At 52.4% G+C, this 22,643-nt stretch overlaps 1 protein-coding gene across 1 annotated transcript in view; it reads right to left on the reverse strand.

Annotated features, from left to right (window-relative positions):
* Window positions 1-221: 221 nt before the first annotated feature.
* Window positions 222-22,643, reverse strand: part of POLE (DNA polymerase epsilon, catalytic subunit) — a 33,533-nt gene continuing 11,111 nt past the window's right edge. The window contains exons 16-48 of the mRNA XM_054288602.1: window positions 22,380-22,508; window positions 21,467-21,569; window positions 21,245-21,391; window positions 20,518-20,663; window positions 19,472-19,620; window positions 19,022-19,114; window positions 18,211-18,355; window positions 17,573-17,730; window positions 15,444-15,639; window positions 13,065-13,279; window positions 12,705-12,807; window positions 12,428-12,508; window positions 12,233-12,355; window positions 11,927-12,145; window positions 11,402-11,608; window positions 10,102-10,245; window positions 9,633-9,773; window positions 7,253-7,406; window positions 7,067-7,173; window positions 5,992-6,168; window positions 5,388-5,611; window positions 5,020-5,240; window positions 4,218-4,422; window positions 3,643-3,816; window positions 3,261-3,386; window positions 2,645-2,777; window positions 2,363-2,552; window positions 2,143-2,274; window positions 1,844-2,037; window positions 1,448-1,648; window positions 1,044-1,169; window positions 829-918; window positions 222-608 (exon numbers count right to left, since the gene is read on the reverse strand). Of these exons, the coding sequence (XP_054144577.1) occupies window positions 495-608; window positions 829-918; window positions 1,044-1,169; window positions 1,448-1,648; window positions 1,844-2,037; window positions 2,143-2,274; window positions 2,363-2,552; window positions 2,645-2,777; window positions 3,261-3,386; window positions 3,643-3,816; window positions 4,218-4,422; window positions 5,020-5,240; window positions 5,388-5,611; window positions 5,992-6,168; window positions 7,067-7,173; window positions 7,253-7,406; window positions 9,633-9,773; window positions 10,102-10,245; window positions 11,402-11,608; window positions 11,927-12,145; window positions 12,233-12,355; window positions 12,428-12,508; window positions 12,705-12,807; window positions 13,065-13,279; window positions 15,444-15,639; window positions 17,573-17,730; window positions 18,211-18,355; window positions 19,022-19,114; window positions 19,472-19,620; window positions 20,518-20,663; window positions 21,245-21,391; window positions 21,467-21,569; window positions 22,380-22,508 (5,067 nt within the window). The 3' untranslated portion in view covers window positions 222-494. The remainder of the gene's footprint in view (window positions 609-828; window positions 919-1,043; window positions 1,170-1,447; window positions 1,649-1,843; window positions 2,038-2,142; window positions 2,275-2,362; window positions 2,553-2,644; window positions 2,778-3,260; window positions 3,387-3,642; window positions 3,817-4,217; window positions 4,423-5,019; window positions 5,241-5,387; window positions 5,612-5,991; window positions 6,169-7,066; window positions 7,174-7,252; window positions 7,407-9,632; window positions 9,774-10,101; window positions 10,246-11,401; window positions 11,609-11,926; window positions 12,146-12,232; window positions 12,356-12,427; window positions 12,509-12,704; window positions 12,808-13,064; window positions 13,280-15,443; window positions 15,640-17,572; window positions 17,731-18,210; window positions 18,356-19,021; window positions 19,115-19,471; window positions 19,621-20,517; window positions 20,664-21,244; window positions 21,392-21,466; window positions 21,570-22,379; window positions 22,509-22,643) is intronic.

The raw sequence follows: 22,643 nt of genomic DNA on the forward strand, positions 1-22,643 counted from the left end.
GTCACCCCAGCGCAGCCAGCTGCCCACAGGCAGGACCTGCTGGCAGGTGTGGGCAGCACCTGTGGGCACTGCCTGCCTCATGCTGGCAAGGGCTGGGCTGAGGATGGGGTGAAGCCACTGGTACCACAGCCACCAGTATGACCCAGGCTATGGGTGGTGCCACAGCCACTGGCACCCACAGCCCCTGATTCCTCCCTCCCTAAAAATGACACCTGCCTTCTACCACCCATTTATTTACAGAAATTGAAAATTAAAACTACACCTGGGGCCAGCACAGACCTGTGGAACCCAGTTCTAGCCACTGGAAACTCCCAAATCCCCTACCAGGCAGCTCTGGGCAAAGACAACCCAGTGCCAAGCATGGCTCTCCTCCTCTTCCCTCCCTGCAGGAGGGGTGTGCAGTGTCTTTGTGGTCTGGCCCATGGCCAAGGGGGTCCAGTACCACTCTCCATGGATGTGAGAGCATGGAGTAGGCAGGAAGAGCAGCCCAGCCCTCATTGCTGGAGCTGGAGGTTGGTGTGCAGCAGCCACTCAATGGTTTCCAGCAAGTAGGCCATGCCATAGTGCCGGGCAATGTTCTGGAAGACACTGACATGGTCCATGAAGACCTGGGGAGAGAAGAACAGGGAGGGAAGGAGGCTACCCAGGATCCTGGGCAGCCAGGGGCTCTGAGGGCTCTGATGGAGTGGTTGGGCAGGGCTGGCCAGAGAGCAGCTCAGCAGGTGCTGCAGGATGTGCAGTTAGAGCAGAGGCAGAGGGGGCACAGGGCACCTTAGGGCCCCTCACTGAGCTGCTGGGCTCGGCTGGGCTGGGCAGGTGTTGAAGTACCTGGGAGGAGATGGTGAGGGCGAAGTCTCCAGCACAGCTGCAGTACACAGGCATGTGTGTCTCCTTCACACCGTGACACTTTCTGCACACCTGGAGGCCAAGGAGGTTCAGGTGGGTCAAGAGATGAGACCAAGCTTCTCTGCCAGCGGCAAAGTGAACGTGTCCAGGCACAGACAACCAGTGAAATGGGCAGAGTGGGGGATCCCTGTGCTTACCAGGTCCTGCAGCACAAAGGCCATCAGTTTCTTCTGCAGGGCTTCCACCAGCGCCATCTCAATGGCATCAGTATCATACTGCACATGGCAGCTGGGGCAGAGCCAGCCGGGCACCACCAGCCTGTCCTAGGGGCAAAAAGAGGGGCGTAAGCACTGCAAGTCCCATGCACTGGGATGGTGGAACTTGTTCCTGGAGAGGACAGAACATAAGCCAAAGCCCAAGCATGCTCAGATCCATCACATGCAGCTAGAAAAGATGAACAGAAAATTTGCTTTAGGAGAGGATGATGATGGAGAGCAGGCAGAGCTGCCAAACAAAGGGGAGATAAAGTGGGTAAGATGATCGGCTGGCCTCTAGCATCGCTGCGCTGGGGCCTCTTTTGTCCCTAGGAGAGAGGCTGCACCTGGGAAGGGGCAGGGTCCTTGCACAGGTCCAAATCCCTGCAGAAGTTGCAGTTCCTGCAGATGACTTCAGGAAGCACATAGGAGCGGCAAGGGTCCCGAAACTGGGCTGCTTCTGAGAACTCGCCCACCTCGATGAGGCGCAGCAGGTCCCGGCGTAGTTTGTTCACCTGGTTGGTTATGTTGGCATCCAGGGAGAGGACCTGCAAGGATAAAAGCCAGATGAGCCCAGCAGCAGACACTGTTCTAAGGACAGCTCAGATCCTTGTGACCCTCATATAGATTCAGGACCCAGTAAAAAGATCCATCCTGGGAGAAGCTGCAGCAATGGACAAGGACCAGAATTTCAGTTCAGACCCCAATCCTTCAGCCAAGGAGCCTGGCCCACCCCTACTGACCTTGCAGACGTATTTGATGAACTCCAGAGCTGGGTTGTTGAGTGGCAGGTAGGAGCCAGGCAGGACTGGGAACATGTCTGAGGGCTCTGTGGCATTTTGGGAACCAGCCATCTTCTTCTGGATCTTCTGGGTGATGGTGAAGAAGCTTTGGGTGAGCTCATTGGCCACGTAATCTTGTGAGAAGGTGATCATGCCTAGAGGGGTAAAGCAGAGAGTGTTTGAACTGATTGGTGGCACATAGGGCAAGCAAGGTGGGTGTCTCTACCCACAGCAGGGCCGCCCTGGGGCTTGGCACTCACCAGGCATGGCCCTCAGCTCCCCCAGAGCCTCCTGGGACACCTGGCTGGTGCTCCTCCTCTTGATGGGGGTGCTCCCAGGGGCGTTACGCCGCAGTTCTTCCTTCATGCTGTGGTACACAGCCACGATGTAGGCTGGGAAGACATAGGCAAGGCTCCAGCTCCTGTCCAGAATTGGCACTGGAGGGGCACAATGACCTCATCATCTCCCCATGCTGCTCACCTGATATGATCATCAAGAAGTAGCTCTGGCAGGAGCCGGCCTGGGGCAGGAACTGTGCAATGTTCCAGTTATTCTCCAGCAGCTCCTCCACATCTGGCTCCCCTTTCTCCTCCTCTTCTTCCCTCGCCTCCTCCTCCTCCTCTTCCTCACTCTCCTCCTCCTCCTCCTCCAATGTCTTCCTGGTGTCCTTCTGGGGGTCATAGACATGCATAGCAGTCTCTCATGCCCAGCCAACACCTCCCTACTCTGCTCCCAAGGGACAGGGTGCTTCCCATCTCTTACCTCCCCATAGTGGATGCGAGAATCCACTTTTCCCTTGATACCTCCATAATTTGCTGGGTCCATCCAGAGCAGGAACTCCCAGCACCGGGAGAATGAGATGGTCAAAGAGTGGAAGATCTCCTTGGAGTGGATGCTGGAGGGAGGAAACTGTAGTCAGTTACTGTGTCAGCACCATCTCTACTCCATGAGACACTGTTGGGAACGTGGCGCTGGCCAGGAGAGAGGAGTGTCCCCTTTTCCACTGGGCCCCTGCTAGGGATCCCAGGGGAAGCCATGCCCAAGGACACTTGGCTCTTTGTTCTTGTGTCAAGGTGCCTATACCACAGCTGGGATGTGGACAGCCAGCCAGGGGACAAGTTGCTGGGCATCTCAGGTTCTCCTTGAAGTCTCTTCAGGATTGAATCCTATGAGTATACTTGGAATACTGCCCATAGAGGGCAGCTAGGGACAGATCACTACTCCAGGCATGACAGCAAGAGAACTGGGAAGCCTTGTCCCTTCCGTAGCTTTGCCAAAAAAATAAATTCAGTTTTGAGGCGCATTAGAAGACAAAAAATCAGCATCCTCCTCCCTGGTCTTGAGCCCTGTCCCAGCCCCACCTCCAGGTGCACCTCACCTGTTGATGATATACTCCATGTAGCTGATGGCATCCTCAATGTGCCGCTTCTTGGTGCACAGGATGATGCGGTTGAAGTTGGCGTAGACCACAGAGGAGCCCAGGCGCTTGAACTCAGCCACCAGCCTGCAACAGGGCACAGGGTGGCATCAGTGGGCAGGAAAGCAATGCACGAGGGGCGTATGTGACCCAAAGAGCACGTGTTGATTCCTCAGCCTAGAGTCGACATGCAGCAACACCGGGCAAGGGAAGTCACCCAAAGAGGATGAGAGGTCCCTCCTACTGCCCATCTTTCTGGAGGATCACTGTGGGTGATCCTGGTCACTAACATCACGCCTCTCCATTCCCCATCCACCAGACTGGCACACTTGACCTCACTTACTGTAGGAAAAGCTTCTTCATCATGTTGTGCAGCGTGCGGTGCAGTGCTGGGTCATAAAGCAGGGAGGAAGGAGAGCGGAGCCAGCGGTAAAAGTGAATGACCTGGTTGTCTGCATAGACATTGTGGTACTGCATAATCTCCTTCACCCAGCTCACCACCATGCTCTTCAAAATCCTGCCAACAAGCAGAGACTGGCATCACCCCACCAGCGACCAGCAACACTTCCCCCTACCTGACAGGGACATGTTTAGGGACACACTAGAGGATTTAGAACAGGAACTCCCTTCTTCAGCCCTCAGCACATATATGCCTCTATAACCTGGTGGAGCATGAACAAAGGAGAAAGCAACATCCCCATGCATCTGCTGGCTGAGGCACCAGGCAGCTCTGAGGATCTTTCAATGTGCTGGAGAAGATGCCTGCCATGCACTGGAGGCCTGGACTTATACTTAGACCACCCTACCAGCCCTACTGCTGGGGAAAGGCTAAAGCCAGGAGGGAGTGAAGTAGGACCCTGAGGGGACCTGCCAGGGTGGACACCACCTCTCTACTTCCTGCTGTTTCTCAAGCCACACCTGAAAGTGTTGGAGCAGAGGGCAGTTTCATCATAGCTGGCTGGGATGTTGGCAGCTTGGTTCCCTGTGACCATGTCCTCCAGGGATGCCTGCTGAATCACATCGAAGCTAATGCTCATGCTGGAGCCTCCTTCCATGTCATTCACGTGGTGAGACTGCAACACGGTGTTCACAGCCAGGCTCTGGATGTCCAGCTCCAGACACACTAAGAGCAGACACAGCTGTCAGCAGGGAGGCAGGGAAAGGACCAGGAACACCCTCCTGCTGCTGCCAGAAGTGCTTTTCACAGGTACAGGGTGATTTAGAGGTGCTACTGCACTCAGCGGGCAGATGCTTTCACAGGCATGACTGGACCTTCATAGGTGTTGAATGAGCCTTGTCTTTCAACAAGACTCACACCTACTGACACTCTGGGGACCACCAGTTTTCCTGGAGGCTGCAACAGTGGACCTTAGAAGAACTCAAGCTGCCTAAGAGAGGTCTGTCCCAGCATCACCAGTGATGACCAAGCGAGCTGTCCTTGGGCTGACAACATTGCAGGTGGTCTGCCAAGTGCTGCTGTCAGTGGTCATTGGTAAAGAATCCCCATTTTGATGCCTGCACATGTTTCAGGTGAGCCTTCCCTGCTCCAGGGCATGCCCATAGCATCCTCCTTACCCATACAGATGCTGAAACCCAAAAGCTGCTGGTTACAACTGTCACCATAGAGACTCTTTGGGGACTGCATCCACACCTCTGCAGGACTCACAGAGCAGGATCCAGCTCTGCCCCATTCAGTGCTCCCACTTTCCTCCCTCTTCACCTGTGGAGTAGCAGCCAGGGTTGTTGATCTCGACTGAGGCTCTCTCATCAAACTCCATGACCAGGCGGTTGTCATCGGCCTCCTTCCCCCCCAGGTCGGGGCGGGCCGTGGGGGACAGCCACAGCAGGTGGTTGTGACGGCGAAGGTGGCGTGAGAAGAACAGGTCGGAGCCGAAGGTGGAGATGTCATCAGGGAGGTTTCCAATGGGGATGTGGTAGTACCTGAGGCACAGAGACATCGGCGGTCATTGGCATGAGCGTGGCTGCAGGGAAAACAGGGACCCTGACAGTCCCCTCAAGGGGTGAGGCAACTCCTGTGGTCCCACTGAGGGCATGGCAGCCTCAGGGGAACATGGCCACCTTGGGTACCTGCTCATCTCAAAAGCCTGGGAGAGGCAGGTGTCCAGGTTGAGGTAGTGGCGAATCATGCGGCGGGCGGCATGGCGCTGCCAGTCCAGGACGGAGTAGCTGATGTCGTCTACCAGCCGGATGGGGACCAAGGGGAACTCCTCCATGATGGGGATCCCACTTGCCAGCTGCTTCAGGTCCCAGCTGGACTGCACAGCCACCAATGTGGGGCCCCGGCGCTCGTCCTGCAGCAAGAAGAAAGAGACGTGTCCTGGTGCACCTCTCACCTGCTCAACAGGAAGTGTCAGGTGGTGTCAGGTGCCCCATCCCCACAGCAGGTCCCCACGGTTCTGGGACAGCACACCCCAGCGTTCCTGAAGCATGCACCCACAACAACACCAGCTCTTCAGCTGAGTGCAGGGATGGAGCGAGATCCTGAGGTGGCCTTGCTGCTGACACTGCCCCAGATAAGCCCCACACAAGCAAAACAAGCAGCCACTTCATGACCGTGGGTCCAGCAGTTACAAGCAGGTGTTCTTGGAACTGCTGTACCAGTGCCTTCCACAGCATCCTTCCCTTAGTCCAAACAGTCCCAATGAAACCTTTCCCCACACCTTCATCTCACCTTGTAGCCCAAGAGCAGCCGCTGGACGCCTCTGTAGATGGCCTTGGGGTCGGTCTCAGCGCGCACCTCGAAGGTGTGTTTGTCTGGGGGCAACAGCTCCTTGCCCACCTTTTCCAGCAGAGCCGCGCGCTCCACTGAGAACAGGGTGGTGAGGTTTGGCATCTGGTTGCTGCGTACCTGGGTGGAAGAGAGACCAGGTCAGAGCAGGAGGAGAGCAACCCTGGGATGTGCAGTGGCAGGGGCCTTCGAAAACTTGGCAGGGATGTGTGACGCGCGAAGAAACCTCCTGCTGCCTGGCCCTACCAGGTTTGGGGTGGAAGGGACCTTTAAATGTTGTCTAGTCCAACCCCCTGCCACAGATAATACATAATCTCAGAATTGTTTAGGTTGGAAAATACATTTATGATCAAGCCCAGCTGTTCACCCAACACTGCCAAAGGCCACCACTAAACCATGTCTCCAAGTGCCACATCCTCACATCTTTTAAATCCCTCCAGGAATGGTGACTCCACCACTGTCCTGGGCAGCTATGCCAGGGCTTGACAACTCTTTTGGTGAAGTTGTTCCCAATATTCATCCTAAACCTCCCCTAGTACAACCTGAGGTCAACTAGACCAGGTTGCTCCAGGCCCCATCCAACCTGGCCTAGAACATTTACAGGGAACAATTTCCTCCCAATATTCTACCTAACCTTGCTCTCTGGTAGTGGGAAGCCATTTCCCCTTGTCCCTTGTCCAAAGTTCCTTTCCAGCTCTCTTTAGACACTGGAGGGGGCTCTAAGGTCTCCCTGGAGCCTTCTCTTCTCCTGGTTCAACACTTCCAGCTCTCCCAGCCTGTCTACAAAGCAGAAGTGCTCCAGCCTTCATCAGAGCATCTCTGTGGCCTCCTCTGAACTTACTTCAGCAGCTCCACATGTGGGGTCTCACCTGAGCAAGGCAGAGGGGCAGAATCTCTCCCTTCCCTGCTGTGGGGATCAGTTCAGGACATGGGGGCTTTCGGGGCTATCAGGGCATATGGCCAGGCCATGTCCAGCCATCAGCATCCCCAGTTTTCCACTCTCCACAGCCCTCCTTACCTTGTCAAGCACAAAGACAGCAGCCTTGCGCTGGGAGGGGATGAAGAGGCCCAGGACTGCCTTGCTGCCCTGGGCGCTGTGGTACAGGTAGATGTGGCGAATGCTTCCTGGGGAGACAGAGCACAGAGCATCAGTGGTGCCCATGGGTGCCAGGTGCCCCAGGAGCCCCTCTCCAGGATGCCTCACCTGGCTCCAGGTAAGTGAACTGAGCCAGTGAGCGCATCTCCAGGTGCTCAATGTTGAAGGTTTCAGCCTCTCGCCCTGCCAGGTGCCGGACGAGCTGCCTGCTGACCATGCACACACAGCCCAGGTGGATCAGGGCACGGAACAGCAGTGGCACCTGGAATGATGGGGAGAGATGTGATGGAACAACTGCTACTAAGCTCTCCTTGGGGGTTGCAGACCTAGAACAACCCAGATTAAAAGCCACAGGTAGCACATATCTGAGGCGCCTTGGCATGAGTTTGGTACTATCAGCATTGATAAAGCTACAGAACAGGTATCTCGAAATCCACATCTACCTATCTACGCCCAGACCCTACCATCAAGGTACTTTGGAGGACGTGTGGAGCAATATTTGGGCAATCTTGCTGCTCTGCAACTTGTGGTCTCTCACTCTGAGGCAGGGGCTCCATTTGAACCTCCAGATAATGGAGCATGGTGGGAGATTCACCACAGAGCCATCCTGTTTTATTAACCCCGTAGCTGTCAAGTCCACTGCTGTTGGAGACTCTTGAATGGCTTGCTGAGGAACCTGGTCCCAAACTAGTGAGAAGTAACAAACATTTGTTGCCTAATTGCTCTTCCCTTGTGCTAGTTTTAGTTGTAGAGGCCCCTCACATCTCTTCAGCAAGATGAAGCATTCCTATCTAAGTTCCATCCCTGAGGGCAAACAGTTCCCTCCCTTGCATCCCTCTGTTAGTCCTGCTGTGGTTTTTGGGATAATGATCAGAACTGCACTGCAGATGTTTAAAGATCAAGACAGAGCTTTCCTTGCCCAGGCCAGTGTCCAGCTGGGTTAACTATGTCTCTGAGGATGGAAACTCCACAACCCCTTGGGCAACCTGCTCAATGATATTTGCAGAAGTTTTTTCTGACATTTACACTGAATGTACATGTTTTAGGTTGTGTCCACTGTTGCCCATTCTTTCCTGGGTGCCAGAGCAGAGACTCTTCTCCACTCTTCCCATCAAGCAGGTCCCCTGAGCCTCTTCTGGGCTGCACAGTCCAACTCACTCAACCTCCCCTCAGATGACAGATGCTGGTACCCCATGACTATCTAAATCCCTTCATATCTTTAAAACTTCTCCATGTCCTTCGTTTTACTTCAGCTGCTCATTTAATTTTCTCTAAACTTCTTGGCTTTTTCTCTTCCCACTTATTAAACTCTACTAGAGTGGAGAAGACTCAGGTTTTTCTAGAGGAAGGTCTATAGATGTAAAGAATTTGGGTACAAGCCAGTCACTTCAGACAAGTAATCTGAAGGACGTTTTGCCTGCTGCTTACCTAACCTCAGTAGGGTTTGGCGAGGACCATTTTCAATTGATGATGGCATATATGGTTCAACCTTTTACATCACCATAGGATTTCACAGCCTCCACGCAATCATTAAGTATTGTGCCTTGCCTTGAGAGACTTTTCTTCAAATTTTTCAAAAGTAGAAACTTGAGGTGAATAAAAAAGTTTTCTTCAACTATGTCCCACTGGAATGCTTCATAAGTTACACCAGTAACTCGAGTAGCAAGTCTCCCAACTCTGTGATGATCTTTTTGCCCTTGCAGCCTCCTGCATCTCAGAAAGCATTTCATGGCCAGTGGCACCTCTGCTCACAGCAAAGCTTGTCCTACTCAGGACTTTTCATCCATAACAATCCTACGGTGCATTTCAGTATCAAATTCACCAGCATTCATGCTTTCTTTAACTCCACTCTTACAATGGTGTGATCTATTCTGCCACTTCCATACAGGTCAGGTCTTTTCACTACAATATCTTCTTTGTTAAATTCCTGTCATCAAGTTTTGATCTGCTGGACAAACCAGCATCCTCACTGGAAGCAAGCATCCCAGGTTCCCACCTTCATTCTCAGCATTGGCAAATTGAATTTTAGCCTCATTGCTTTATACAGAATTTCATTTAGGTTGTTCTTGCTCTTCCCAAATTTTCAAGTTATATGCTGTTCTTATATCTAAAGCTTTTACAACTTTGTTTTAGAGGACATGGCACTCAGACCTATGTATCACTCCACATATGTTGGGTTTTTCCCCCGCTTTACTCCAAATGCCCTTTCTCTTTCCTGGTTACAATACCAGCAGACTAGGTCAGGATTAGTTTAGAGGAAGCTCTCAATTTCTTTCCCCAATGTTTCCTAACTCCAAATAAACTGAAGTCCCTTTCTCAACATACTGTAACCCATGTGCTGATGCCCAGCACTTCTGTCCATATGAGCATAATTCCCAGTTTCCTGGACAATGTCCAGGGTCTTGGAGTTTTGGCGTCTCACCACTGGAACTCAGACCAACAAGCTACTGCTCAGGAACCCTTAAAGACGAGCACCTGAAGGAGTTACCTGTGTCTCATACACTCCCTCGATGTCCGGAGCAGAGAGGTCTGCATTGATTTCGTTGATGTGCTCTTGGTACATGTCTTCAGGAACAGAGTATTCATACAGGTTGTAAACTAAGTTGGAGCGGGGCAGGATTCTGTTTACCTGCCAAGGTAAGGGACAGGATAACTGGGACACATCCCACCACATGGCACCACTGCCAGGAGCCAGACTCTGAGCCAGACCAGCCCCTGGTGCCCTCTCCTAAGGAAATCAGTGGGTTATGCTCATGCACGTTACAAATTCCTTTAATAGAGAACTTGATTTCCAGGCAGACTGGGATTAGCAGAAGGACTAGGGCCTGGATGAGGGATATCCATGGGGTAGGAGGTGTTGCGTGGCAGATGCTTGTAACTCCTGCTTACAGGGGAGGTGAAGTGCCTTACCCCAGTGCAAGCAGCTGTTTCCCCTTCCAGAAGGGGTAGGTCCTCACCTTCCTGTAGGCTGTTCCCTCCTCAGGCTTTGGGACGCGCTGGTTGACATAGAAGACACGGGGGATGCTCAGCTTGATGCAGTGCAGGTCGCTCCCTATCACCGCCCACAGCCGGAACAGCCCAGGCTGGCTGGTCTCAGCAATCTGCAGGACATGGGGCACGAGGTCAGTGTTAGCAGGAGATCCAACATGCCATCAGTGCTCACATCTACACTGCAGAGCACTCTGGAGGGATCTATATGGTCAGCTGGTGGCTAAAACCAAAGTGGGGGCTTAGAGAGTCATCACTTTCAGCTCTGGAGTCCCTGTGTCCTGCTACTGTCCCAGGGCACCATGAAGGAAACTCTGTCTCTGGCTGGCCAACCAGCTCCAGGGATTGTCATCCAAGTCACTTGAAGTCCTGGACCTGCAGCTCTGACACCTTTCTGGAGGATGAAGTGGGTGACAGGGGCTGGGCTTAGGTGGCCACACATAACAAAGGTTTATAAAAACACCTGGATGACACTACCCCACCTCTTAATTTGTACATTGTTGGCTTCTAGGCACCACTGGAATCTCATGTCCAGTGCTGGGCTCCTTAACACAGGACATGGACATAAGGAATAGAGTGAAGAGCCACAAGGAGGAAGAAGGGATTGCAGCATCTTTCATATCAGGGAAGACTGGCAGAACTGGGACTGTCTATCTCAGAGCAGAAAAAGCTCAGAGGGATCTCATCCACATATATATACCCAATGGGAAGTGCAGAGAGGACAAAACCTGACTCTTCCCAGTGGTGCCCAGTGGAAGGACTAGACATCATAGGCACAAAGCAGAATGCAGGAGGGTTTCTCTGCATGCCAGAAACTTCTTCCCTGAGAAGGTGAACCTGGTCCAGGTTGCCTATGGATGGAAGTGGTGCTCTCCATCCTTGGAGATATTCCAGGACATGTTCCTGAGACCTCAGCTCTGGGTGACCCTGACTGAGCAGGATGTGGGACCAGAGGCACAGGAAAGCTGCCCCAGCCTCAGCTGATGTTTTTGCCATTCTGTGACTGCACAGTGCTGCCCGCAGGCTGAACTAGAGCTGCCCCACCAGCAGATCTACACATGAATCTCAGAATCACCAAGAATGACTCTGTCGACACCTGTTTCCATCCAGATGTGTGCGAGTCTGAGGCTCTGCAGTCCCTCCTGGGCTCCCCAGGGCTAACACTTACACAGGGTAGGTCAGGGCTCCTGAACTTCACCGTTTGACCACAGAGTGTAAACGTGAGGCTTGTGCCCCAGGCCGCTCTGTGGCAGGTCCCCTCCCCAGTACCTGCACGACCTGCCAGGGCAGGTCCAGGATGCTGCGCGCGGTGCGGCGCAGGTAAGTGCCCAGCCCTTTGGACAGGGCGTCGCGGACCGCGCCTCCGCCCGCCGCCCTGCCGCCCTCCAGCCGCCGCCTCTTCCTCCGCTCCTGCCGCTGCCGAGCCTGCAGCTCCCACTTCTTCTGGTGGAAGCGCAGCCACACCAGACGCTCCTCCTGAGTGGGGTGACCGTAAGAAAGAAATCAGCAAAAGCGTCCCAGCCCCACAACATCGCACCATACAGCCTAGCCCTCCAGCCTCCAGTCTCACATCATGTTTTGCCCCAGCTGTGAAGCCACCACCCCCTTTTCTCTATCAGTGATTGCTTTTCTGTGTCCTGGTTGTATTTCTCTTTGTATCCCACAACCATGTGTGTTCAGAGTGTGGGTTCTCAGAGTGCAGCTGTGAAACCCACAGCTTGCTCCTGGAAGCACCCAAGCTTGGATGGATGAGTACAATCCTGGGGCATCCCCTGCACAGTCTGCTTCACCTACCTTGGTGGTGCCAAGGGATGGAGGTGGGCCCAGGATCTCTCGCCAGGACTGGGACAGCTCCAGGTCCTGGGACATCTCTTGGCTTTCCTCTGCTGCAGGGACGCGCTTCCGCTTATTTGCAATGGGAACCAGTGGCAGAGGGATCTTGACAGCCCCAAAGTCCTCTATATCACTGACCTGTGAGCTGGGTGTCCCCTCCACAGGCGGGTTGGCAAGAATCTGAGAGAGCAAGGAGAGCAGGAGGATAGGGGCTGCAAGAGAAAAGCCCCACTGGCACTGCCAGCACCTTTCCCTCCCCATCTTTACCTGTTTCTTGCCTTTTGAAACAAAAAGCTCATTGATTTTTTTCTGTTTGTACACATCATTCTTCTCCAGGAGCTTCTTGTGAAGCCAGTCTGGGTGTCGGACTCGTGGCACTGGGTTCTTTACCTGCAGAATAGCTCCAAATCACACTGAGTCCCCTGCAGAAATCCTCCTGTCCACCCCCTCACAGCCCTGTACCTGCTGCAGGGCTGCAGGAATGGTGATGATTTTCTGGATGGTACTGCCCAGCCTCTCAATGTAGTAGTCCCAGTCCAGGATCTGGAAAGAGGGCAGAGCTTGGGCAGAAAAGAAAGCCAAGCAGAAGGGCCCCCAGACACAGGATCAAACATCCCAGTAGCACCCTCACCCCGGGCCCCTGCTTTGTGAGCACAGGAGGCCACCACCCAGGCTGTGTCTCCAACAGGACGAGCCCGTGTCTCAGATGTGGTGTCACCTGCAGGGATGCCTCACTCACCGCGCGGATGTTGAAGTCCTGCAGCGAGGGGCTCTTCAGCCATTTCCGGAGGTAGTGCTTGCGCACGCTGGGCTCAGCTTGGAAGATGGCAAGGGGGATGGCCCTGGAGAAGGCAGGCAGTCAATGTCCCAGCACCCCACAATCTACTCTTCCAGCCTGTGGAGATCCTCCAGGCTTCTCCTAAACTCCTGTGAGGCCACTGGGCTGTCCAGTGTTACCCACTGCCCTGCTCATGGCCTATGCCAGATTCAGGTGATCACCTGGCCATGTATTCTACCTCCCTCCTTTCTTGCTGCCTGTGCGTCCCCTCTTGGTTTCTCACACACTGCCAGAAGTCCTGGCCCCTCCAGGTGGGGTTACCTCTCGGTGACAGGAGACCCTTCTGGTTTCTTGGAAATGATGAAACGGCAGCTCAGCCCTGCATCCTTCACCATCTGGTCCCCCAAAAACTCTGCCAGGCGCTTGGCAGTGCTGATGGAGGTGGACTTCTGCTCCCCGTAGTCCTCCAGTTTGCGTGACATGGAGCGGTTCTCTGAGATGAGCTCAAATAGCTCTGAATCAGGCATGTTGGCAGCCTGAAGGCCAGGGAAAAGCCCAAAGTTAGCAAGAACTAATGATCAAACTTTGCTGCTGTTAGAAAGAGGGAACACAACACACCGCTGATGTGTCTCTTTACTGGGAGCCTGGGGATTGCTTCCCAGTGCAGCTGCCAGTGGGATCTATAGAAAAGAGGGTGTGTGGGTTTCAGGTTGGCATCAATTGCACCAGCCCAGCTGTGGCAGTACAGCTTTGTGTTGTGCATACAAAGTTAGGCTCACCAAGAATTTGTTGTAAAACAGCATCACACAACGAAGGACTGTAGAGGATCAGAACTAAACATGTTTTGTCTCATTCTGAGTTTTGCTACAGGAAAGGTGTGATTGGAAGAGAGTGTCCCACAGAGGTGTGGCAGTGCTGTTCTGAGCCAATTCCCTGCTATGCCTTAATACTCAGGCTTAGTCCCCTGTCCAACACATATCCAGAAGGGCTTGCTGTGCATGAAAGGGAGCAAAGAGGTCCCCTCTCTTCTTTTTCTCCTCTCTTTCTCTTCCACTTTCTTTGTCTCATTGTTTGCCCTAGCTCTCGACCATCCATATGGCATGACCAAAGCAAGACCAACACAGATCTAAGGACTGGTGATATTGTTTTCTTCCCTTGCTTTGCCTGAGCAAAGGGCCATCATATTCTACTTCATACTTGGTATTGAACCCTGTTGTGGGAGTGGGGAGCTTGTGAAAAGGTGTGTTGTGGCTTGTTAGCCAGGACCTTTGAGTAGTGGTGTTGTGGCTCATGCACCAGCACCTTTGTGTGATGGTGTGTTGCAGCTTGTTAGCCAGTACCATTGAATACTGGTGGTCTATTGGGGCTTGTGAGCCAGTGCATTTTGAGGAGCTCATGGTGGGAGTTGAGAGCTTCTTGAAGTGTTGCATACAAAATTAAGGGCTTGTTTGCTTCCACTCTTGTGGAAGTCTATTGTAAGAATTGGCTTGTTGACTAACACCTTTTGAGTTTATGCAGTGGGCTGGTTGCTGGAGTTACAGCGACTGTACAATAAAACATAAAGAGTTCCTGACACGTGACTGGTGTCTTTGTTCAACCTGATGAGAATTTATGATGAACATCATGCCCCTGGACCAGCAGGTCATGAAAAGGACCCAGTTAGACTCTTGTTCCCTCCCACCCTCTTATCTCACAGAATCATTTGGGTTGAAAAGCCCTCTAGTATCACCAAGTCAAATCATTCCCCCAGCAGTACCAAAGCCACCAGTAACCATGTACACAAGAGTCACATCCACACAGCTTATACATTCCTCCAGGGATAGGGATTCCACCACTGCCATGGGCAGCCTGTGTCAGAGCTGTACAATCCTTTTGGAGATGAAATTTTCTCTATTACTCAACCTAAACCTCCCCTGCTGCAATTTGAGGCTGTTTCCTCTAATCCTGTCATTTGTTCCCTGAGAGAAGTGCCCAGCTCCCATGTTGGGAGTTGTACTTGGATTGTGGGAGTTGTATGTCCCATGTGGTTCTGTCCTATTTGTCAGGGAGTTTTAGAGTAAGAATGTCCCCCCTGAATCTCCTCTTCTCCAGGCTGAGCCCCCACAACGGCTCCTCATTAGACTTGCATTCCAGCCACTTCCCCAGCTCTTTTCCCTTCTCTGGACATGCTCCAGACCCTTAATGTCTTTCTTGTCATGAGGGGTTCAAGGTGCCTCACCAGTGTCCAGCAGAGGGGGATGGTTACTGCCCTGGTCCTGTTTGCCACGCTATGGCTGGTACAGGCCAGGTGCCATTGCCCTTCTTGTCTGCCTGGGCATGTGTTTAGTCACTGTTAATCAGCATCCCCAGATCTTTTCCTGTCAGGTGCCTTTCCAGACCCGATGTCCCCAGCATGGAGCATTCCACAGGGTTGTTGTGACCCCTATGCAGGACCTGGCACTTGGCCTTGTTGAACCTCACACTACTGGGTTTGGCACATGGATATCCAGCCTGTCCAGTTCCCTCTGCAGGGCTTCCTGCCTTCCAGTAGATCCACACTCCCACCCAGCTCAGTGTCATCTGTGAACTGACTGAGTGTTAAAGTGGCACAGGAGACCCCTGACTGTGCAAGCAAAGTCCACCCTCCCACAGTGCCTGAGCAGCTCAGATGCTCCCTCCCAGGCTCCACCTTGGAGCGCAGACTTGCTGAGCTGTGCCTACCTTGCTGTAGAGCACATCCAGCCAGTAATCGGCCACCTTGGCCACGGAAGCGTAGACCTCCTCCAGGGTGCTGCCTTTCAGAAAGGCTTCGAACACAGATGACTGGAATATCTTCACCAGCTGCAGTTCTCCCCGGCGTTTCACCTCAAACCCTTTCAGCTCAGCCAGGGACCCATCCTCGTTGAACACGGCGTACCTGGGAGAGTGTGAATAAACCTGGCCTGCACCAAGGGACACATCCCTCGGGGTGCCACCGGTGTCCCTCCTGCCAGGCTGCTTCTCCCCATGCCTTTGTGCCACTATCCAGCATGTTCAAAGGAGCCACAGCTGCACCTGGATAATCTCAAGTATCTACAGCTTCTCTAGCAACCTTGGTCTAGAAAAGGACCTCAGCTCTTGCCCCAGATCATCCACACTGACTCATTGAACCACAGGGGAAGTGATCTCAAAGATTATCCAATCCCATGCTCCTGCCATGGGCAGGACACCTTCCACTGGGCCACGTGGTTCCAAGCCCTGTCCAGGCTGGCCTGGAACACTGTGGAGCTGCCAAAGCTTCTCAGGGCATCCTGTGCCAGTGCTGCACCACCCTCACAAACAAGAATACCTTCCCAATATCTCATCTAACCCTGCTCTCTGGCAGTGGGAAGCCATTCCCCCTTGTCCTTTCCCTCTCAGCCCTTGTCCAGAGTCCCCCTGCAGCTCTCTCGGAGCCCCTTTAGGCCCTGGGAGGGGCTCTGAGCTCTCCCTGCAGCCTTCCCCATGTAAACACCCCAGCTCTCCCAGCCTGGCTCCAGAGCAGAGGGGCTGCAGCCCTTGGAGCATCTCCATGGCCTCTTCTGGACTCAATCCAGCAGCTCCATGATTTCTTGTGCTGAGCACACCAAACCTTGATGCAGCACTGAGGGTGAGGAGTGACCTTAAATCTTGTGTAAGTAAGGGAAGGAGATGAGAGCCCAAGAGGAGAAATGAAGATATTAAGAAGAGATTTAGAAAGCAGGAAACTGGCAACTCCAATGCTGGCAGAGAGGTTGAGAGAAAACTGGATGCAGCCATGACACACTTAAGGGAACATTCCTCCCTCTTGCCTTTTCTTTTCTTGCATTGCTTTGCCTTTTACAGCCCTGAAAATTATCTGTATGTCTCAAAAAACCCCCAAACCACCATTGTGGGAATAACCAGTGAGAAGAGGGGATACTCAAACCTGCTTGGCCAGCCCTTCTCCCACCTACCCACATTCCCAACAGCACAACCTTTCCTTCCTCCACTGACCACGGTGCCTGTAGCCATCTCCAGGCTGTTGTGCTTGGAGAGTGACCAGGTAATAAATGCCCTTTCTTAGACCCCTAAACTATAGGAATCCAGAGCTCCTGAGGAGAGTTGTACAAACACAGCCCACTGAGAGCTGAGCAACACTTTGACTCTTGCAAAAGGGTCTGAATGCCTGGAGAGGGGCACTGGTAGGGAATGGTGTGTGCTGAACCTTGTCCTGTCAGGGATTGAGCACAAAATGTTCAGAATTGTGAGGACAGAGAGTGCTGGGGACAGCAACAGCATGTTTTGGAGTCAGATCCAGGTCTGTGGGCTGCCACCCAAAATAATGGATGTTAGTGCTCTAGCTCACATTCTTGGTTAGGAGGTGGTCGTTGAGAAATCAGTGAAGTTTGGGTACAACTATCCCATAATGTGACATTAATGGCAGAACCAGTCCTACTTACAGATGGAGAGGGAAGGGCAAATACATAGGAGAAGTGTTACTGGAAGTCTGTTAACACTTGAAAAATAGGAAGGCAGGAACTGCAAAGTTTAAACAGATTGGGTTGAATAGAAGCAGTATTAGAAATCCTCAGAAGCAAAGTCAATGTTCTCCTGCACACCTCAGAGCCAAACAGGCAGATGTCTGGTCACTAGGCTGGAGAAATGTAATTTTCCTGCTATCTGCTAAAATTTACTGCCATAGTAGCTGCATTCAATGATCTGACATAAGGAACTTGTCATTTAAAGCCAGTGACTCAAATGCTGCTGGCTCTGGAGGCAAGGACCAACATGCCCCACATGTACAAAGGCAACGAGATCCTTAGTCTTTCAACTCAGGGGAAGAGACAGTATTTCAAGCTTTGACATCTCACCTTTTCTTCAGCTTCTTGCCCTCCTCTTTGGAGGCTGGAAGGATCATGGCCAGGTATGGACCATCCACTTCAAAAAAGATGCTGTTCTCTGAGCGCGTGACGTAGGTGAGTGAGGCGGGATCCTGCAGCTCCTGGTACTGGTCATTGGTGAAGCCTTCCTGTGGCACAGCCCCAGGAGAACAGTTTCAATCTACAGTTGCCAGGTCACACCAGGGGATGCCCCTGGGACACACCCTGCCCAAAGGGACACCTGAGCACCCCTCTGGGAGCTATAGCACAATTTAGGACTCAAAAGTCAAAGCACCTTTCCTGCCTGTTGAGAAGAAAAAGGCTTTGGACCCTAAAATGATATTTTCTTCTCTTATAGAGCCTGGAGTAAGCAGAGCATTGGTTTAGACCTTGTGCTGGACTCCCTACCAGCACAAGTAAGCATGCACCTAACCTGGCCCCTTACAGACCCCCTCTCTGAGGAGGATATTGAGCCTCTTTCTCCACTCAGATGCTCCCCAGGGCCATCACCCCCAACATCTCACCCACTACATAGGGAGTGGACATGGAAGAGGGGCTCTCCCAACTCATCAGCTCTCCATCTCCTTTTCCCAGGCTGCAGAGCTGGCCTGGACAGGTGCCAGACTCACTTTCACCAGGATGTTCAGCATGGCACCTGGGTAAGAGATGGTTACTTTTGGCTTCTTGATATTGGTTGACTTGATGACAAAGTTCTCTGGGAAACTGTTGGGAAGGACACACCAAATCCCATCGGTATCCAGTTCTAGAGGTCTCCTAGGGAAGAAAGGAAGAAGGAAAGAAGGAAGGAAGGCCACTGTCAGGAGCAGAGTGGATGAGAGGTGAGGATCAGTTCTGTGTCCCCTACTAGGCAGTAGCCTGTTCCATCCACTGCTCCCTTCTGCAAAGGGAACCTTTAAATACAACAGCAGTGTCAGGAATCTGAATGCTCATAGAATGAGAGAATCACAGATCACTTGATGTTGGAAGGAACCTTAAAACTCATCACATTCCAACAACTCTGTGTCATGGGCAGGGACAACTTTCCCTAGACCAGGTTACTCCAAGCCCTGTCCAACCTTGAAACATTTCCAGTGATCCAGGGGCATCCACAGCTTCTCCCGGCAACTTGTGCAGAGAATTTCTTCCCAATATTCCATCTAACCCTGCCCTCTGCCAGTGGGAAGTCACTCCCTCTTGTTCCACCACTCCTGGCTGTTGCCCAAAATCTGCCTGCATCTTTCTTGGAATCTCTTTAAGCACTTAAAGGGGCTCTAAGGTCTCCCTGGAGCCTTCTCTTCACCAGGATGAAAACCCCCAGCTTTCTCAGCCCTTCTTCCTCACAGGAAATGTGTTCCATCTCTCTGAAAACTCAAGTGTTTAACATGCTCCCACATCTGTCCTAGATGCAGGTGGACCTTCTTCAGCTCAGCGCACACTTACCCAATCTGCTCGATCAGCTCTCTGGCCTGGGTGATGATATTTGCCCCTGTGAAGCAGACAATGCCAGCCATTTCCATGGAGTACCAGCGAGCTCTGTGAGCAGAGGAGTCACAGTTAAAACGATGACATACCCCCTCCAAAACCCAGCTATGGAGGGGCAGGAGGATCTCTAGGGGAAGAAGGGCAAGAAACACAACATTGTTCTCCTATGAAATTCTCTACTTATCATGCTCCAGAAAAGCTGAGAACCCACTTACTGACAAGATTTCCATCATTTAATGTCTGGTCAGAGTCTCCAGGATGAGGAGTAGTGGGTAGAAGCAAGAGAAGAGTGTTACAGGCAGGACCTACTCTCATCTTGGTGCTTCAGGAAGTGACTACCTCAGCAGGACAATCCTGGTTTCCAAGGGTCCTCTCTAGAGGATCCTGGATGGCTCAGGGGAGACTTACCCTTTCCGCATGACATATCCATAGAAGGAGTTGAGGATGCACTTGTGGGCCAGCTGAAGGGAGTCATAGAGGATCTCCATGTTCTTGCAGCGTTTCACTTCAGAGGCATCTCCGGTCTCCACTGCTGCAGACAGCTTCTTCTTCCACACCTGCATGCCAAGGGCAGAGTCAGGACAATTCCACACATCGCTGCTGGTGGCACCCAACTGGTTTCCACTCAGTCCCAGCAGAGCATTGCAGCTCTACAGGAATATCTTTGCCAAAGATCAGCATCATGAGTCAAACATCCCATTTTATTTTGCAGCACAGGAGGGGTTGGCCAGAGGCACTTTGTCAGTTGTCAGATGAGACTTGCAGCTCCCATCACTGATCTGAATTCAAGCAGCACCAGCTGTGCTGCACCATATGTGTGGAGGGAAGAACTCAATACCCTGCCTGATGGAATCCATCACGCCCGGATAACAGCAGAACCACCAGTGTAGGAAAAGCCTCTCTGTCAGCCCTGGGAATCATGGCAAAAGAGGCAGCAGGGAGGAACTGCAAAGCAACAGGCTCTTTAATTAACTCTGCCAGACATAGAGCCCCTGGGCCTCCTAGAATAGTTTGGGTGGAAGGCACCTTAAAGCTCATCTCATCCCACTCCCTGCCTTGGGCAGGAACACCTTTTTACTAGACTAGGTTGCTGTAAGTCCCATCTAACCCAACTGGCTTTGGACACTTGGAGGGATGGGCCAGCCACAGCTTCTCTGGTCAACCTGTGCCAGCACCTTACCTCCCTCACAGGGAAGATTTTCTTCCCAATAATCAATACAACCCTGCCCTCTATCAGTGGGAAGCCAACAGAGTAATCCTTTGAGGTTTTCAGCAAGGCACAACCTGTGCCAGCACCTTATCTCCCTCACAGGGAAGATTTTCTTTCCAATAATCAACACAACCCTGCCCTCTATCAGTGGGAAGCCAACAGAGTAATCCTTTGAGGTTTTCAGCAAGGCACAAGAGGTCCCCAGGCTTGGCAAGACAATTTGAGCAGCACCCAAGCTCGGTACCTTGTGCAGCCCCTTGAACTCATATCGGCGGTCCCGGAACGCTCGCACGGTGTCCACGTAGAAAGAGTTTTCTCGTTGGCAGATGGTGGTGACTCGCTCCTCCACCTTGGTGACATGGATCTTCTTGTACGCCTTGCGGCAGTAATCTGGTCAAGGCAGGAGGCAGAGGGAGGTTGTCAGGGATGGCTGCTCTGCTACAGAGGGATGAACAGAGTAGGGATAGGGAGGCAGCTAAGCATAAGGCATGCGTGAGTGGGGGACAGCCCTACTGCAGAGGGAGAGGAAGATCCCAGTAAGGAAAGATGCAGTGCCTCTTTATGGAGGTGGAGGGCCAGGGGGAAAACAAACTAATCATATGGCCCAGCTACAAACCCAGGCTCTGCACCCAGCCAATTGGGTGGTTCTGCTGGACAGCTTCCCTCCAGGTGATAGGATAATGTGATGTTTCTCTTTTATTAACTGGCTTTATTGAGCAGCCTGACAAAAAAAATGGAGCCATTCATATTTCAGCTAAAATCCATGGCTGTCCAAGAGAAAGGGAAACACTGACAGAGGTATCAGTGCCTGGCTCCTTGTAGGAAGCATGCATGAGTCTGTTGGGATCCTGGAGAAGTTCTGAGACCAGTCTGACTTCACCCCACAGCCCTAGGAGGGGTCACTACTGCTGAATACCGCTCATGGTCCACGGTGTAAAACACTGCCAGGATCATCACCTTGATTTTTTTACCTGCTAGGCGCTTTTTCTCATATTTGGCTTGTTCTTCCTGGGAAAGCTCATGGAAGGCACGGGGTGGTCCATCAGGGAACAAGGGAGGGAACTTCTCTGACTCCAGCTGCTGCTGGATGCGGTGGTACTCACTGCGGCTGGCAGGCACTGCAGAGGAGGGCAGTGATCAGTCTCTCGGAGGAGAAGCAGGAATTTGGCTCCTTCTCTGTGGGCTGTACTTACTGAACTCTCCTCTCCACTGCCACGTCATCCGGCGCTGACAGTTGGCACCTGGCTTGTTGAAGTCACAGGCAGCACATGTGGCCTCATCCACCATGGCAGAGGGCTGGATGCAGAAACAGACACACAGGTGTTAGAGGGGACAAGTCCCCAAACCACAACTCATGCCAGAACAGGTGCTGAGTGGCAGGAGAGGACAGGTGTGAACATCAGAGATAGTACTCAGTGAGATCCCCTTTCCAGAGCCTTTCAGGAGCACAAGCTCCTCAAAACAACAGCTAGGTTTCTGGGAAGAGTTCTAGCTAAAGCTGCAGCTGAGTCTCTGAAGACCTAGCCATCCAGAGAAGGACAACAGAGCCAGGGAAGGGGGTGAGCACACGTCTGGTGAGGAGCAGCTGAGGAAGCTGAGGGCTCAGCCTGGAGAAAAGTAGGCTCAGGGAGGACATTCTTGCTCCTACAACTCCCTGACAGGAGGGTGGAGCCAGGTGGGCATCAGGCTCTGCTCCCAGGGAACAAGTGAGGAAACAGCCTTAAGTTGTGCCAGAAGATGTTTAGGTTGGATATTAGGGAAAAATCCTTCACTAAAAGGGTGATCAGACAGTGGCACAGGCTGCTCAGAGTGGCATTCTCCTGAAAGTATTTAAAAGCCATGAGAATGTGCCACCTGGGGACATGGGTTAGTGGTGGCTTTGGCAATGCTGGCAGAGTGGTTGGACTCAATGGTCTTAGAGGGTTTTTCCAACCAAAATAATTCCGTGATTCTACAATTCCATGGCAGCTTGACCAAATTTCATACCCAGCCTCATCTTCCCCTACCCTGCGCAGAAAGTTCAGCCCCTGCTTTTAAGGGGATCCAGAGGGACCATCAAGGTCATCTGGAAATCAGATTAGGAGAGACAAGACTCATGTTACCCACCTGCAACCTGTTGGTGAGAATGATGTTGGGGTACATGGCCCCCACATCCAGATGATAGATAAGAGGACACTCAATTCTGTTGGGAACATCCTTCAGGGAATTCAACTTGGCCTTGATTTCATCACAAACCTGTGGTGAGGTAAAGAGAACTGAAACTAGGGCAGGAAGGAGTTAATGAATCAAATACTTTTTGCATTTGGTTTTTCACAGTCTCACTCGCCACAGGCTCTGGGATGGATCTAAAGGACCAAAGGAGCACAGCAG

This window comes from Melozone crissalis, unplaced genomic scaffold (assembly GCF_028551555.1).
Source record: "Melozone crissalis strain CALT ecotype California unplaced genomic scaffold, PUWL_Pcris_2 ptg000063l_1, whole genome shotgun sequence".
Classification (NCBI taxonomy): Eukaryota; Metazoa; Chordata; class Aves; order Passeriformes; family Passerellidae; genus Melozone; species Melozone crissalis.